The sequence below is a fragment of the Aricia agestis genome, chromosome 2 (assembly GCF_905147365.1).
Source record: "Aricia agestis chromosome 2, ilAriAges1.1, whole genome shotgun sequence".
Lineage (NCBI taxonomy): Eukaryota > Metazoa > Arthropoda > Insecta > Lepidoptera > Lycaenidae > Aricia > Aricia agestis.
Window position 1 is genome coordinate 11,821,935 of NC_056407.1, and position 18,877 is coordinate 11,840,811.

An 18,877-nucleotide genomic window follows, 5' to 3' on the forward strand; every position below is an offset into this window, starting at 1 on the left:
TAAACAATATTTACATCGTAATAGTTAAACCTGGAGTTATTTCTATTATAGGTACTCATTATGGTACTCTATAAACAAAAACTCACCGAATCACCTTATTGTGTAAGACATAAATGGTAAAAAATAATGTTTTTGTTGTAGCTGGACATGGGACGGACGCACCATTAGATAAAACAACGATGGATATATCTTCGAGAAAATTCCGTAGTGAATACCTCCAGGAATGGCAAGGATCAGCCGACGCGCCCTTTTTTGACCCAACCACGCCGAGAAATATTACAGGATTAGTCGGTCATCCTGTCCGTTTATTATGCAGAGTTAAGAACCTTCAGAATAGAACTGTAAGTATTTTTTTATTTCTTAAGCAGGCCTTACACGCAAGGGTGTGCCTGACAGGTTCGCCTGAACAAGACAACTGTTCAGGTAAACCGGAGCATGTTACGGAATGTTACGGAACTGTACAGGTTTTGCCTGAGAGGACAGCACAGGCAAACCTATCAGGTACACCCTTGCGTTTATGGCCTGCTTTACTAAATAACACCAACAACTCCGGGGTCGCGGGTTCGAATCCCGCCAACGGAACAAAAAGTTTTCAATGTTCCCGGGTCATGGATGTGTATTAAATATGTGTATCATCTTATAATTTATAAAATTAATTTGTCTTGGTGATATTATTTACCTTTATGAGATAGTTCTTGCACACGTCTTCTGAAAAGGCATAATTCCATACATCTTGCATTTGCTAAGTTGACAATATTTCAGCTGCTCCTTGTGGTCATTGCCACAAGGATCTGCTGAAATATTGTATTATTAATATTTTTGTTGTATGTAATTTTAGCGGAGCAGACACCTATAACGCCATTGCATTACAGGAGTCTGCTCCGCTAAAAAATATATGTAAGTGCTAGGTGCCTACCTAGAACTTACTTTTTTTCTTCAAGCAGCAAAAATTATTTAGCCAATTTGTTATATTGTGTACTCTTAGAATATGTCATGCTATACAAGACAAGCATAAGTGACATTGGGATTGCAGAGTGATATAAGGCAATGCGGTTCTTAAGATGAAACTTATCAAAGTTGTACGTTTTGAAAATAATTTCAAAAAGCATAAATATTAGAAATTTTAAACATCAATGAAAAAAAATCATTAAAATAAGCGTTATGCTAACGGTTAAATCAAATTGCAATTTAAAATGTCATTATATCTTTATTATTTTTTATCAAAAAACGACCTATGTTAAATTGTGTGCCACGAATAACGACGGATATGCAAATCCAACCAGCGTCTATCCATAGAAAAATGACGGTTTATACGGAACGCCCTTAAATGATCCATAGAATAATGACGATTGGTTAATTCCGTCAATAAAAAAGTACCTACAGAAAAAAGTAAAGAATAGTTTTGACTCATATATAGTTACTTTTATAAAGCTTAATCAGTCTAAATACTAAAATCATATACCAAAAAAGTAAGTCCTTAGAACAACGACGGATTTATAAATATAAAAAAGATTTTTAAATAATCATTTTTATATTCAAATGAACCTCAGGGTATATTTCATAAACTATTTGTTTAGGATAAAATATATTGTATATAAAACAAAAGTTTAAAAGTCGTATTAATTTACAATAAAGATACTATTTCTAGACATCTTATATCTTTAAACGAGCAATTCTTGTATATATATATATATATATATATATATATATATATATATATATATATATATATATATATATATATATATATATATATATATATATATATATATATATATATATATACATACAAGAAAAATAAATAGCTTGTTATAACAATAAGAAAACCTGCAAAATATATTACTGGGAAATATAAAATTAGGTAAGGCTAATATTTTTATTTGTGACACACGAACTTTTATAACTCGCAACCATCAGAATGTTAAAGTTACCTCTCGTCAGGTCCCATAAAAGGAAATGCATTTCGTCGGAATGGAATATGTCACATAATATTTTCTTTCCCGTGCACTGGAAATTGTAAATTCTCTCTTTAAACTCAAAGGGTTTTATAAAAGACGTAAGAATTCTCATCCTTATTTCATTAAGTTCTCATGCATTTTGTTAATTGCATTCATTAAAGTTTGTGCACTCTAAGTGAAAATATGCGCTTTGGTATTCATAAAGTTAAGACTTACAAATACGTCTTAAGAATATTATGTTTTAAACTTAATAAACAACCTACTATGTTATTATGTCATGTTACCTAATACTTAACTGCTAATAATGCAGACGCTGTTAAGCATTCGTGTACTAACCCAAAATTACGTATTGAGTTATGAATGTAGTTATGTTCTTTAGATGATTTAGAACAAGACTGCATTCAAAATTTTACGACAATAAAATGTGGGTTAGGACAAAAAAAAAAAAAATAATAAGGACACTAATGCTTAACAGCGACCAATTACCTATCTACCTTTAAATTATTATTGTCAGAGTCCTATATAAGGATAATTTTAAATCAATGTGATAAGCTTAATTTTGTAGGCAATAATGCACAATGCCCAAAGTTTAATATTAATTTTGTAATATTTTTAATCATAGAATCTCCACAACATTCCAAACCTTGTTTTAATATTATCTACATCGAAACATTGCTCAGCAACATTAACTTACTTAACATTCATTAAAGATAACACCAAAACAAATAAGACGAAAATTGTAACTCCATAATATGTAATTTGTTCTGACATCAGACATCTTAAAACAAAATCATCCAATTTCAGTTGTCTCTTTGTTCTTGCTTGAATGTGTCTCGATTTCGTTAGAACGTTTCTCATAAAAGCCCCTTATTCACAGGGAACGTAAAATTTTCAGTATTCCAGGCTTTGGAGGTTTATATTTATGATTAGGTTGGTAGGTAATATCTTTTCGCCTTAAAGTGAGCACTCAAACTCTATTGATGGCACAAATACGAAACATTTTAAGATTTTGTTAAAAGGTTTTTAGTATTATTATGTTTTTAAAATACGTTTTCTATTTACAGTGAGTGCTTTTAATATAAGTAAGATCAAACCTTTAAACTTCAGTTTAAAAAGCTGAGAGATGAACTACTTTTTAAAGTGTCCTACTCCTACTGTTTTTAATTTCATTACCTTGTCTAACAAAATATTTAGCGATATTCCTTTAATATCTTTGGGCCTGATTGATCGAAAGAAAACTTACAAAGGATACTGATACTAAAATCTAAATAGGGTACTAAAAGTATAATCTTTTAACCTACCTAACTCGTTACGAAATTAACTTTTACGGTTAAATAATAGTGTATTGAATAACATAACGTCATGGCATTACCACACAATAGCCATATTTTATGGCTTGTTATCAAAATCATCTTAATAATATTTGTGTGTCAGATCATAATAAACGTCAAGAGGAAAATCATACCACAAAAATATATAAGAATGATATATTGTGAGTATTTTACGGGAACTTGTGTATTTTGTCACTTTGCCAAATAATTCACGAGACTGATTATGTCCACGTTATATTATTTAATATTTCATCTCACTGTTGTCACTTAATTTGATCAGTTATCGTAAAATATTATCATGATAGTACATATAAATGCACTATCATGATAAATTTCGAGGAGTTCCCTCAATTACTCATGGATCCCATCATCAGGTCACCACTTTTGTGAACATGGTACCAAATTGGAGTGAAACCTAATACAACAAAATAAAAATTTTGAAAATCGGTTCACAAACGGCGGAGTAATTGTTGAACATACAAAAATAAAAATAAAAAAAAATAAAAAAAAATCTCCACAGCCGAACATATCCTCCTTTTTGGAAGTCGGTTAAAAAGTTGTGTTACCCTTTTGCTTGCCTGTTACTCGTCTGCTTTCTGGGATGTTTCTTAATATATCTAAATAATTTTTTTACGATTTATTTTAACTATTAGAAATAGTCTAGGCATACTTTACATTTTGTAAGTTACGACGGCGTTAGGCGCTTAGTTACAATAACTGCGTAATCTGCCATTTTTTCTATTTTTTTAAAATGACAGCAGAATATATTTCAAAAATAGTATCCAAAATTTTTATTGATGCAAAGCCCTCGCCTGAGCCCATGGACAATAGCAACTTATAAAGTATAGCAACGACAAAGATATTATTATAAATAATATTCAGTAACATCCCTGGTTGTATCTGCTGTACTCCACCATCATCATCATCAACTGTACCCCACCTTCTTAGGCATCCACTTACCTCACCATGACTTACGATTTTCTGTGAGACCTTGATATTGATCTGCTCGAGCCAGACTATTCAGCATTCGTGCCGAAGCGATGCTCCCCACGCTTAAGTATCCATACTTCCATACTATCCATACTTAAAAATGCGGAAGTGTGTCTGTCTGTCAGCCTGTCTGTCTGTTACCTCTTCACGCCCAAACCGCTGAACCGATTTAGCTGAAATTTGGTATGTAGTTACTTTGAGTCCCGGAAAAATGTACGGTCCCCACGCGATAAACGAATTTTGGCGCAACGAAGTTGCGGGCATGATATAGTTATCTTTATATATGCAACAGTTACTAGTGTAATAATGAACATAGCGTGTGTAAATAAGTAAGTTTGTAAATTCTATTTCTATTTTGACCAGAGACAGTTTAGCAAAGTATAATAGGGCACTTTAGTAGTGAACTCAAATTGTATGCAGTTATACGATAAACGCTTCACTTGCAGTTACTTAGAGCTCGTTTTGTGACAGTCATTTCGCTAGGACACTTAAACTTGCTCAATTTATTTTTATGATCATCCTACAAAATGTATAGTTTGATAACAATTAAAATTACATTTGGAGAAAGTTTATTGTAAGCTTGTAAGTAATGTGTATTCAAGGGTAATAAATTAGTTACTTGCTTTTAATTTCTCTTACAATTGTTTAAGTCACTTATAATATTATATTAAACCTATAAATATTCCGATTTTAAAAAGTAACGCCTTTCTTCTCATAGTACACTCCTACGCTCCTAAGAACTTAATAAGGCTACGCTGGTATTTATGGAAGTATTAAATGTTTTTCCTCTTTTTAGGGTTCCGTAGCCAAATGGCAAAAACGGAACCCTTATAGATTCATCAAGTCTGTCTGTCTGTCTGTCTGTCTGTCCGTCCGTATGTCACAGCCACTTTTCTCCGAAACTATAAGAGCTATACTATTGAAACTTGGTAAGTAGATGTAGACTGTGAACCGCTTTAAGATTTTAATACAAAAATGGAAAAATTAAAAATTTTAGGGGTACCCCATAGGTACAACTGAAACAAAAAAATTTTTTTTTTCATCTAACTTATGCGTGTGGGATATCTATGGATAGGTCTTTAAAAATCATATTGAGGTTTCTAATATCATTTTTTTCTTCCAAAGTGGTAAAATGTGTGTATGTCCCCCCCCCCCCTCTAACTTCTAAAGTAGGGGCATGATAAGTCTAAAAAAATATATGATGTACATTACTACAAAAACTACCAACGAAAATTGGTTCGAACGAGATCTAGCCAGTAGTTCTTTTATACGTCATAAATGGTAAACCATAATTTAACTTTCATTAAATCAACTGAAATATGAAAATAAATCAAAAACCTCTTAATTTCATAAAAATAAACCTTATCGCTGCTGCGGAACCCTTCATGGGCGAGTCCAACTCGCACTTGGCCGGTTTTTATATTACCGTGTTCATGTAATGTGATGAGTGTACTCACAGTGCTAATAACGTATGAAGACAGAATTCCGGAAATATATGTTATATATTCCTGTCATAAGTTCCGTCCTTTGCGTGGCACCTGATCAATAAAATAAGCCACGTGTGTCATGTGTGGGTGTAAGCGCTTAATATTATGTGTTCTCGATTTTCGGCTGATAAACTTTAACAAATTATTTTGACCGACATTCAAAATGGAGGAGGTGTTATCTTCGTTTTTTTATGTTCAACGATTACTCCGTCATTTGTAAACCGATTTTCAAAATGTTTCTTTTGGTGTATAGGTTATCATCCCAATTTGGTATTATATTCATAAAAGTGGTGACTTGATGAAGGGATCCATAAGTAGTCGAGGGAACACCTCAAAATTTATATGTGGTGACTTCGGTTTCGTGAGCAGTATTCTAAGCATATGCTACCAACAAGTAAGATTTTGCACCAATGTATACCATGGTTCGGAAAGTGCTGAGAGCACTCCTGACTTTTTAAAGATACAAGTTTGGGAGTTTCGACGTTGTTTTAAGAACATTCATTCAAATTGAAAATTACATTCATCATTATCATCATCGTCATCACTACCATAAACTATTATAGCACCTATCTTCCCGTTTTAACCCTATTATTGGTACTTTTCATAGTTTTTTATTATGTATCACTTAAACCGCGGGGAACAGCTAGTTATAGATAAGCGCACTCATCAATAGCCGACTATGTTAACAATTTGTGGCATCGTTTTACAAAAACAGTGAACCTAGTAAATGTGGATACAGAAATTAATGTTGGTCGTCCTCATAATACTTACTTTGCATTATAATGACGTGTGGCTATTAGTTGCATTGTTGGAAACTAGCGACAATATGTCTGCTAATCACATTTAGTTTACAAATTATTGGACACCTCAGTGACCCAGTGATTTAGAGCGTAGTCTCTTAGCCCGGAGATCGTCGTTATTTATTTTTTATTCCTGCTTTGGAAAAATACATTGTTTCAAGTTTAGAGACAACGCAGGCTTGTCAATCAATTGTCTGACAAGATAATTATCAATTATTATTCGGAAGGAAATGTAAAAAGTCGTATCAGTCATTTGGTCCAATGGATTATGAGAGTCAAGACAGATCGTGTCTATGTACTGCACACTTAGGCACTATAAAAATACTGGTGTACCAGTTTTTTTATATGAGCTTTCAATGGCTACCATCTATATTATAACCGATGTACAGGTGGCATTATAATAGTACAAAATATAACGCTTTTTAGAATAGTTTTTCACGTGTTATAGTATAAAAATAACGTAACATACTACGAATAATAAAAACTAAGGAAAAGCTCAGGTGGCCTTGAGCGGTATCAGGCTGACGTTACATGACACTTCGAAATGAACCAAATTTAAAACGATAATAGTATGGGAGTCACGTTTCCTTAGTTTTTATTATTCGTAGGATTACCTGTATGATACTGCCCAAACGTTTTCGTTTTTTGAACCAATTTTTCAACAAACGTTATTTCAAGGTATCATGGGTGCGTCACCGCGACATACACTTGTTGACGGTGGGCCGCTACACCTACACCTCGGACCAGCGGTTCGAGGCGCAGCACAAGCCGCGCTCTGAGGAGTGGGCGCTTCGGATACGGAGCCCGCAGCGCCGGGACTCCGGACAGTACGAGTGCCAGATATCCACTACACCGCCTGTGGGACACGCAGTTTTTCTGAGTATTGTTGGTACGTACGTAAGTAATATGAAGAGTGAGAAATTAGTAAAGTGGAATGTAGAGAAGCTTGGTGAGGGTTAAATGTACTATCAGAGAAGTTGATTCCTATGCAAATCGGGGACCTAAGTAGTTTGGTTGCGTTACGTCAAGCCCAGCTGACAGATCACAATTAACATTGAATTGACATATTCGACCAAATAACGTTGGTCTGTCAATTGCATAGGAATCAACTTCCTCAATGGTACAAATGATATCTATCTATATATATATAAAACTCAAAGGTGACTGATTGACATGGTGATCTATCAACGCACAGCCCAAACCACTGGACCGATCGGGCTGAAATTTGGCATGCAGGTAGATATTATGACGCAGGCATCCGCTAAGAAGGATTTTGATCAATTCCACCTCCAAGGGGTTAAAATAGGGGATGAAAGTTTGTATATAATAATACTTCTTAACGCGAGCGAAGCCGCGGGCAAAAGCTCGTTGATTACAAAATTGTGATTTTTACTATGGGCAAATACCAACGTTTATGGGACGAAAGACTAATTTACTCAAGAAAGCTACGAAACAGACATAAAAAAATCATTAGTGATAAAAAAATCGTTGTTACCTACGACAAAAAGTAGCGTATGTGTTTAGCACTATATCCTACTTAATATGTGTATGTGGAATCAACAAGATACAGGTCGACATAAAGAATCAAATAAATCCTCGTCGCAAGTCTTCTGATTATGAAAATTAAGGTTAGACGTGAGAGTTGAAGTAAGTTCATTTTGAAAGAGGTGCTCGTTTGATGATGATTGTTTTTTTTTTTTTATGATATAAGGGGGCAAACGAGCAAACGGGTCACCTGATGGAAAGCAAATTCCGTCGCCCATAGACACTCGCAGCATCAGAAGAGCTGCAGGTGCGTTGCCGGCCTTTTAATAGGGAATAGGGAAATATGAGAGGGTAGGGAAGGGAAGGGAATAGGGGAGGGTATGGAAGGGAATAGGGTAGGGGATTGGGCCTCCGGTAAACTCACTCACTCGGCGAAACACAGCGCAAGCGCTGTTTCACGCCGGTTTTCTGTGAGGACGTGGTATTTCTCCGGTCGAGCCGGCCCATTCGTGCCGAAGCATGGCTCTTCCACGTACAAAATTGTGATAGCATAATGTGATAGCGTGCGATGATATGTAAGTTATATTGCATACGTGAATGTTCGAGTTTATGTCTCCCTCAGGTGTTGTATTGTATCTGTGGGTGTGGTTATACAATACGTAATATCAATGCTCCTCACTTGTAATATCAGCGGCAGCTCCGATTCAAACATGACATTGGAGTGAGTCAAACGATTCATATATTTTTTTTTTATGAAATAAGGGGGCAAACGAGCAAACGGGTCACCTGATGGAAAGCAACTTCCGTCGCCCATGGACACTCGCTGCATCACAAGAGCTGCAGGTGCATTACCGGCCTTTCAAGAGGGAATAGGGTAATAGGGAAGGGTAGGGATGGGAAGGGAAGGGAATAGAGGAGGGTAGGAAGGGAATGGGATTGGGCCTCCGGTAAACTCACTCACTCGGCGAAACACAGCGCAAGCACTGTTTCACGCTGGTTTTCTGTGAGAACGTGGTATTTCTCCGGCACATTCGTGCCGAAGCATGGCTCTCCCACGTATAAATATAAATATCATATCTGTTAAAACTTCAACTTCTGAACGAAAACTAATACCTAATATTGTGATAGAAATACATTTTTTTATTACATTATCATATTTTATATTTTTAAATGCCTAAGACCCAGTTTCATCAAGCAATGTTAAATAAATAACGACTTGTTAAATCAGTTAACGGCCTGTTAGAGCTATCGAGCGTTCCACCATACGCTAATGTCATGTCAAATCGCCTAACACGGTGCTAAATTTTAATTCCTGCTAGGGAGGTCCGTTAAATATATAACAGGCCGTTATAATAGTCAAAACAACAACTTTTTAAAGACAATATCCAATATCAATAAAAGAATCTGTTTTGATTTTGAGTGTTGCCGCCATGTTTCGCCACATCCTTACATATTATTTATTATTTTTCATGTTATGCATAATTATTTATTTTCATTTTGTCAAAAATTCAGCCCTCGGATTTTCCTTGACATTGCAAATACACTGACTTGTATCAAAATTACCAAGCCGAAATAAGTAAATAAAAGTTTGTATCATGATTCATGTTTTCAGCTTTGACAGATCATAATTATTAACCTGGTAAATTAAAAAGAACTATTGTAGTGTAACAAATGTATGCGATCAGTGATATTTTAATTTGGTCGCATTATCTACCAGATGACGTATTATACGAATAAGGTAAGAATGACACATTGCAGTTAACATGTCGTATTAAACTTGTACATTGCAATTTCGTCGCCTTATAACAAGAACGAACGAATTGAATGTTATTCACTCGTTGTTCACTTAACGTTGCATTTACCAATCCGCTGTTAAATTTTTACTGTGGGACATAAGTATTTTAACAGTCTGTTTAATTTTCCAAGGTCCGTTAAGTAATGCCTTGTTAGGATTTAACAAACAGAGGTTGGTGAAATTGGGTCTTAGGGTCTATACAGACGGACCGCATTTCAACTGCAATCCAACCGCAAATTGCATTTTAAGTGCAGTTTGGATGCAGTTGACACGACTGTAATAGAGCTGCAAACCAAACGCGCAGTCGGATTGCAGTTGGCGTGCAGTCGTGTGAACTGCATACCACTGCATCCAAACTGCACCATCCCACCCGCCCGCACGCTCCGCTGTTTTTGCTACTGATTCCATGCGCGGGATTCTATTGCAGTCGTGTCAACTGCATTCAAACTACACTTCAACTGCAATTTCCAGTTGGATTGCAGTTGAAATGCAGTCCGTCTGTAATAGACTCAAAATTGTCTTTGTCAGTCAATCTACAATTATCTACTTAATTTTAATTGTAGGATTATGAGTAAAATATCCAACAATTGAACGCCACACCTATGGGGAAATTAAAGCTACTACCAAAAGTATAAAATAAGCCATGACTTGCGTATCCTGAGTCACTTTTAGAATTATTCAGATATTATCTCTGATATATTCTGATACGCTAATGCAAAATTCATAATTGCAGAACCAGAAACATCAATATCGAGTGGAGCTGAATTATTCATACAGGCGGGATCCACGATCAATCTGACTTGCACGGTCCAGCACACGCCGGAGCCACCGTCATCCATCACGTGGTCTCACGGTGACCAGGTACATCAAAATAACCAACGACAGATAATTAACTTGGCTGATAAATGAGTTCGTGGAAAATTGGAAGTGAAATGTGTAGGTCGTGAATTGAAATTGGCGAGGTGCGGCAAGTTAGTCACATTGCTCCGTTGTGTTGCGGCGTAACGGTATTTACTTTTTTTTTAATGAAATAAGGGGGCGAACGAGCAAACGAGTCACCTGATGGAAAGCAACTTCCGTCGCCCATGGACACTCGCAGCATCAGAAGAGCTGCAGGTGCATTACTGGCCTTTTAAGAGGGAATAGGGTAATAGGGGAGGGTGGGGATGTGAAGGGAAGGGAATAGGGGAGGGTAGGGAAGGTATTAGGGTAGGGGATTGGGGCTCCGGTAAACTCACTCACTGGTTTCACGCTGGTTTTCTGTGAGAACGTGGTATTTCTCCGGTCGAGCCGGCCTATACTATTATTATATATATATATATATATATATATATATATATATATATATATATATATATATATATATATATATATATATATATATATATATATATATATATATATATCGGAATCGGCTCCAACGATTTTCATGAAATTTGATATATAAGGGGTTTCGGAGGCGATAAATCGATCTAGCTAGGAATCATTTTTAGAAAATGTCATTTTATTCATGTTTTATTGAATACCGAGCAAAGCTTGGTCAAACAGCCAGTGTGTTATTATAGCTTATAAGTAATACATAACCGCAACGTAAATGTGGCACACAATGTGTAGGTAATAAGTTACCTACACAATATTGTGAGCCACATTTACGTTGCGGCAACGCAACGAAAGAGCGCAGCGTGTCTTACATCCCCTCACTAATACTCACCAATCACTATACCTCGAGTCCATTGTTTCATGAGAATACCACACACATTGCCAAGAGTTGCGTTGCGACAATGCATCACAACTCGATAGAGCAATTGACTTCCTTAAGTGCCTGATAGACGTACGAACTTAAAATACGCGGGTTTTAAGTTCGCGAACTTACTCGGCTCGCGTCGGTGACACACGAGAATCGCTGAAACTGGATTACCATTTTGACATTTGATACACGATAATACGCAATAAGAAGGAAATCTATTTATTAATACGCAAGCCAAAAACTTTGTATCCCTTTTGACGAAAAATGCAGAAATTTTGCACATTTAGAGTTTATATGGTGAAGGAGTGCATCGAGCTAATATTATTTTGAAAATATGCTTTTATCGAATTTTTTTAACGAATAAAACATTACACACACTACAATACGCACACTCAAGAAGATGACAGATTTTTGAGTGACAAACCTATTCATACGAATTGTACTCTTTTATTTATGGTTGAAGTCTGTTGACAACAAGTTGACATATTGAAAATTGAATATTTTTTTTTTATTGAATCTTAGATACTATTAGATAATGCTTACACGGCCAGTCTGAGATCAACGAGAGTTAAAAAAATATGGTAAAGGAAATATTTTTTTACAAATTAAACGTAGTAGGTAGTCCTAATGTCGTTGAAACTATCGAAGAGATCTATAGTTAAAAGAAAAACTTGTGTACTCTGTAATTTATATAAACTCAAGTTTTCTTACTAATACCATTGTCGAAGATCTTAATCTTATTAAATATAATTGTAAATTAGCAATGCCTTCGAAATTCGTTTGTAGAAGAGAAATATTATTTCAATTACACTAAAACGTGAACGAAATACTCGAAACTTTTCGATAAATTCAATAAATAGAGCATCTACGGCACAATTTGTATCTTTTATTGATCTAGAGCTTCCGATAACCTGATCCTACCCATAGAATTTGCTATTTTTAGATTTTCCTTGCGCAAAAAACTTATGTAGACGCAAAAACATATTATAATAATATTTTACTGCGAACCGCGCTATTTTAAGTATCTGTCGCATACATTGTACACAAAAAAAAATAAGATAAGTTTTAGTAGTATTAAAATGGAAGTTTTTTTTGGTTCCGTATACTATGACTTATGTAGAATTTTTAAACATTCAATATATAATATTATAATCATTCAATTCATATTCATTCATTCAAAGTCAAATACTTTATCGTCCTATTCATAAGCGACTTTAATATTAAATATTTTATTTATCAACATTCATGAATAAAAATATTTGAAAGCGGACAATAGGAGCACTTGAATTTCATACAAAAGGTTTTTTTGGAAGATATACAATTTTAACTATTGTTCCCATTATATTTGATAGCTTTTTTCTGATGAAAGGGCAGAAAATATTGCTTGTAAATTACATACTGAGTGCTGAGTGATCCGATTTGTTATTTCTATATATTATAAGTACTCAAAAATATATTATATTAATATAAATCATAATAAACTAGCTTAAAGCCGAACTTTGACTGACTGATGATAAAACAAGGCCTTTACATCCGTTGTGGATGATTAAATCATCCACAACGGAAGTAAAGGCCTTGTTTTACTACCTGCCTGTTTTACTAACTGCCTACTTCGCTCCGAAAATATTGTATACATTTTATATAATATTTTCAGAGCGAAGTAACCACTCCTCAATTAAAACTGTAGTGCCTGGGACAAAATGTTCAAATGTCTGTATGGTTGCCCAAGCACATACGACATTCTCACAACACAGTCGGCCTAGTCTAGAGGAAAGAGCTAGTCAATACGTCTGGGATCAACTAGGTGCGGGTTTCCTCACGATGTTTTTCTTCACCGTAGGCGTGATAGTTTTTCCGTAAAGTGTACCACAGAATGTACAGGTTGTGGGATATACTAGGGCTCGCTGCGCTCGCCTTGATAACATTGTTATTATATTATAATATTTATAATAAAAAAAATATATATTTTTTTAAACATCTTAATACTTTTCATTGGGTCGACAATCGACATGTTACTATTAAATGTAAGAAGCGTATTTTAAATTCACTACAAATTATTTTATCGTCGTCAAAATTTTCATTTGTACAAACAAGATAATTATACAAACCTGAGAACAATACAGTCATTATTTGTATAATAGTATACACTAAACTTAAAAATATTTTTGAAAGTGTGAAAAATCTTTCAAACTTCATAATATTGAATTCTGTACAAAATTTTGAATATCAAGCTGCTATGCGGTAAGCCTCCTTGACCGAGCTCTACAGTCTGAATTCGAAGCTGGTTCATAAATTACGATATATTCGCTTAGCCCAGATTCTGGAATGTTCCATTGAAAGACTTGATTAGATTTTAAAGGTCACTTTGAAAATGAAATTTAGCTAACTGGGCACTCAATTTATCTGACGTTTTAATTACGGTTTTCATGTCCAAGAATATTTATTACGATTTTATTATGTAACGGTTAAAAAACCGTAAAATTTTCAACCGAGACCTAATCTAGTTTAGAGAAAGTTTAGTTTAGAGAAAGTTTAGTACGGCTACGCATTTGCTATAGATTATTGTATCTGTACCTAAATATATTAATTAATATAATTACTCGTATATAGTACCAATGTTGTATTACTTATTTTTATGTCTATTCTTTTCCGTACAGATAATAAACTTCGACTCAGCACGCGGTGGAATCTCTCTAGTCACAGAGAAAGGTCTCAAAAGCACGAGTCGCCTTCTTGTTCAGCGTGCGAGAGGGTCCGACGCCGGAGTATACACATGTGGCCCAAACAACGCACCAGTTGCTGCTATAAGAGTTCATGTTTTATCAGGTAAACATTATTTTAGACACATTTATGTCTATAACTGATGACTTTAAGGTAGTGTCTTTAGATAAGCTCCAGAGAATTGCACTGGTGTGAACTGGTTTCTTAGAAAGCAAATGTAAGAAACTACTCTGACACCAGTCATGGCGTATGGATACATCAAAATTCAAAGCAATCCATCGCAAAAGAGTGCCTAAGTAAGAGGTCACTCAATAATAGCTATTAATACACACTACACTATCACAATCTTTTGTAAACGTTCGTATACAAAAGACATACTATCAGAGAAGTGGATTCCTATGCAAATCGGGGACCTAAGTAGTTTGGTCGCGTTACGTCAAACCCAGCTGACAGATCACAATTAACATTGGATTGACATATTCGACCAAATAACGTTGGTGTGTCAATTGCATAAGAATCAACTTCCTCGATGGATACAACTGTCATAATATTACGTACATATTTATTTCAAACTATTTATATTTTAATCTGTGTAGTTAAATAAATAAATAATACGCAATAATAGTTTAAGTTTATACACAGTAGTTAAAATACAGCAGTGAGGAAAAGGTGTCAAAAGTGTTGTACAATATTTATATCGATATCGATATGCATTTCGACACCGGCACCATGTGCCACGTACAAGCGAGCTACATGAGCGAACCATAAAATATTTACACGCTTTCAGGTGAACATCCCGCCGCCATGCAACAAAGCTGCGCTACGTCGTATTTGGACGTTTCGGTGTCGATACTTTGTTTCCTATCGCTCCTTACAACGATTGTTAGTGATGTGCATTATGGCACGTGAATGATGGAGGCTTTATATAGTCTAAGTTAGTGATGTAAAGTTGTGGATGATATCGATAATTTTGTAAATATTTTATGTAAAATACTTTTATAACTAGGCATTGTCATTATATAAATATTAAAATTTAAATAAATCCAACATAAATATAATTTTCTGTTCAGTAAAAAATACAAACAAAAACTTTAATACCAATAATTAATATTATATTATTACGAAACATTCACTTATTAAAATTATTAAGGAAACAAAAAACGTTTCTTTCTTTTGCTTTTGACGAGTATTTTATGTTGAAAAATGCGGTGTAACAACTAATAAGATTGGACAGCAGAAAATTGGTTTACAACACTGATTTAGAAAACACGTCGTCAACAAAAATGATTTTCTTATCCATGCCAGCCTATAAAATAGCAGTTTGTTTTTAAGCCAATTTCGTTTTATATTTTTGCATGTAAATTTAGAAGCAAGGCTTGTTATGAAGGTTTTTTCACGTTTTAATAAACGTGTCTCACGTCATCTAAGATTTATTTATTACATTCAAAATAATTCTGTTATTTTTGTTATCTTTGTAGTAATTCTCGATTTAAAAGTAACAATATTATTGTTTGTAAAAATTGATCACAATATTATGATCACATAAATTATTGTACTATCAGAGAATACTTATACGTTACGAATAGTTTTATACGTGGGAGAGCCGTGCTTCGGCATGAATGGGCCAGCTCGACCGGAGAAATACCACGTTCTCACAGAAAACCGGCCTGAGAGAGCGCTTTCGCTTCCCCGACCCTATTACCTTCCCTACCCTCCCTTATTCCCTTCCTTTCCCTCCCTACCCTCTCCCATTCCCTTCCCTTCCCCCCCTATTACCCTATTCCCTCTTAAAAGGCCGGCAACGCACCTGCAGCTCTTCTGATGATGCGAGTGTCCATGGGCGACGGAAGTTGCTTTCCATCAGGTGACCCGTTTGCTCGTTTGCCCCCTTATTTCATTAAAAAAAGAGGTTGATTCCTAGGCAGATTGTGGACCTTAGTCAAGATCTAGTTATTTCACCTCACTAAATTTAGACGTCCTTATTAGGATCCTAAAAACAAGACTAATTAGAAGCTTCTGATTCCACCAATCAGAAGCCACATTTCTTCTAATGCTTATTAGGATCTTTGCTTTCTAAATGCTATTTCACTTGACTAAATTTAGTTACTGAATCAATTTAGACGTTTAAATTTAGTAAAGGATAAGCCCTTAATTTGGTCGCGTGAAGTCAACCCATCCGACCGTCACAGCTAACATTGAATTAAAATAAGCCAACCGAATAAGGTCCCTCAAGCGCCTAGGAATCAATTTCCTCGATGGTACTTTACTTATTTTAGTACTCTAAAAGCTACTATAATCAGGTATTCATTGTTACTTAGTGTCAGTCTTCTAGTAACTCATGACTCGCATTTACTTATCATTGTATCATCGAGGAAATTTATTCCTAGGCAGTTGACAGATCATTAACGTCATTTGGTCGGATCATGTTAAATCAATGTTAATTGTGATCTGTCAGCTGGGTTTGACGTAACGCGACCAAACTACGTAGGTCCCTCATCTGCCTCGGCATCAAATTCTCTGACAGTACATTTTTGAAACCTATGTTAAGTTATAGCATTAAGAGGATTCCACACCGCCATTTTTTCCATACAAACGTTGTCCCCTGTTTCCTCCCTGGATAATGCTAGTAGAGTTATAATTTTTTTCCTGAATATCTACGGCCACTAATACAATGTCCCTATGTTTTCTTTTTTTTCATAATTTAATTATTAAATAAGATATGAACGTTCAAAAACCCAAAAAAATGGCCAGATTTTCCACTGTGTTCAAACGTCCAGAAAACAGATTTGGATAGATTATACAAGAAAAGCAAAACATAGGAACACAGCTCAAGCCTTTTTTAAATCTTTAATGAAAAAAGTACTTAAATCGGTTAAGTTTTGGAGAAGGAATCAGGGGACAACGAATCGTTGATTTTCTGGATTTTCTGCAGTTGTCTCTATCGCGTTCTGCGGTATAGGCTTGAGGTAAGGGAGACAGCTATAGATATTACACGTACTTTTTTTTCATTTCTCTAGCCGCTGTGGTATCCTCTTAAGGGCCAACCCACACGTACCACAACCACACCACGTCGCAACGACAAAATGCCGTCAAGCAATACGTGTGAATGGTGTCGCTGCAGCTTTTTGTAGTTGCGTTGTGGTACCGACAAAATTTCGACGTGGTTGCGTTGTCGCCAGTAGTTGCGATATGGTTACGTACGAAAGTCAATGGAACGGAGGGGGGGAAGAGCGCGGGCAGTGTGCGCGCACGCCGAGTTGTGGTTGCGATGTGGTCGGCCGTGGTTGCGATGTCGTTATCACACACGCGGTCGACAACGACTGTAAAATGTGGTACGTGTGAACAGTTCAGTTCAGTTCATTTACAAATTATAATACGAATTATACGCCCGACCACGTGGTGTGGTTATGGGACGTGTGGGTTTGCCCTAAGAGATAAGTGACAGACCAAAGCTTTTTGTAAATAAAACTAGTTAAAAATAAATATTAAGTAAAAAAAAATTGTAAATATTTTAAATTTCTTTGTAAGCGAATTGACGTAACTACTTTAAAAACATTTAAATATTATGCAATTTGGAAATAGAAATAAATCAATTTTTAATAAATTATTCTTTACAGTATAATAACGTCTTCCATTTATTTTATTTTACATTTTATAACTTTTTTGTACATTTCACATGTAAAATAATCGGCCAAGTGCGAGTCAGACTCGCGCACAAAGGGTTCCGTACCATAGAGCGAAAGTATGGAAAAATTATTTTTTTGGATGGGATTACCTTACCCTTTATTATTTATTTTAATTTTATTATGAAATATTAAAGAACACGTATAATTGAGCATTTTGTAAAAATTCCAAGTGTCTACGTGTTGCCATTATGTATTACGAGCCAAAAAGACCAACAAAATTACGTTTGTTGTATGGGAGCCCCCCATAAATATGAACTTTATTTTGTTTTTAGTGTTTTTTGTTGTAGCGGCACTAGAAATACACAATCTGTGTAAATTTCAGAAGTCCATCTATAGCGATTCTTAAGATACAACCTGGAGACAGACAGACAGACGGACAGACAGATGGACAGACAACGAAATCTCAGTAATAGGGTCCCGTTTTTACCCTTTGGGTACGGAACCCTAAAAATGATATTTAGGTCTAATTTTTAGGCCCCGACCTTTTACATAATCACACATAACGATCTTTCTTATTGATTGTTATAATTTGAACGTCGACGAGAAAAAAGTGTACTAAGCTCCGAAGTCCGAAATAAAAATAAGGAATTTCAGCTGAGGTACGTGATAGCTTTATTTGAAATTTATATTCCAGATAAGGTTGGAAGTAATTTTGAAACAACTTGATAGATGGCCGAACTTGTAAATAATATGCTAATTAATATCTAAACTTCGTAGAACAAAATATTTCAATCAAATTTCAAGTGTATTTAATTTCATCCGTAGAAAACAGAACCTTTAGTAATTATGTAAATTACATTTTCCTTGCCAACCAGTCTTGTTCATTTCAAAGGCAAAAATTTTGAAACCTTGTCCCGATTCTTAATTGTTTTCTTCG

General features: G+C 35.1%; 1 protein-coding gene across 1 annotated transcript in view; it reads left to right on the forward strand.

The window, feature by feature from the left end:
• LOC121738846 (hemicentin-1-like) overlaps positions 1-15,311 on the forward strand; it is a 31,628-nt gene extending 16,317 nt beyond the window's left edge. The window contains exons 3-7 of the mRNA XM_042131103.1: positions 142-341; positions 7,245-7,455; positions 10,580-10,707; positions 14,251-14,419; positions 15,102-15,311. Of these exons, the coding sequence (XP_041987037.1) occupies positions 142-341; positions 7,245-7,455; positions 10,580-10,707; positions 14,251-14,419; positions 15,102-15,223 (830 nt within the window). The 3' untranslated portion in view covers positions 15,224-15,311. The remainder of the gene's footprint in view (positions 1-141; positions 342-7,244; positions 7,456-10,579; positions 10,708-14,250; positions 14,420-15,101) is intronic.
• Positions 15,312-18,877: the final 3,566 nt, after the last annotated feature.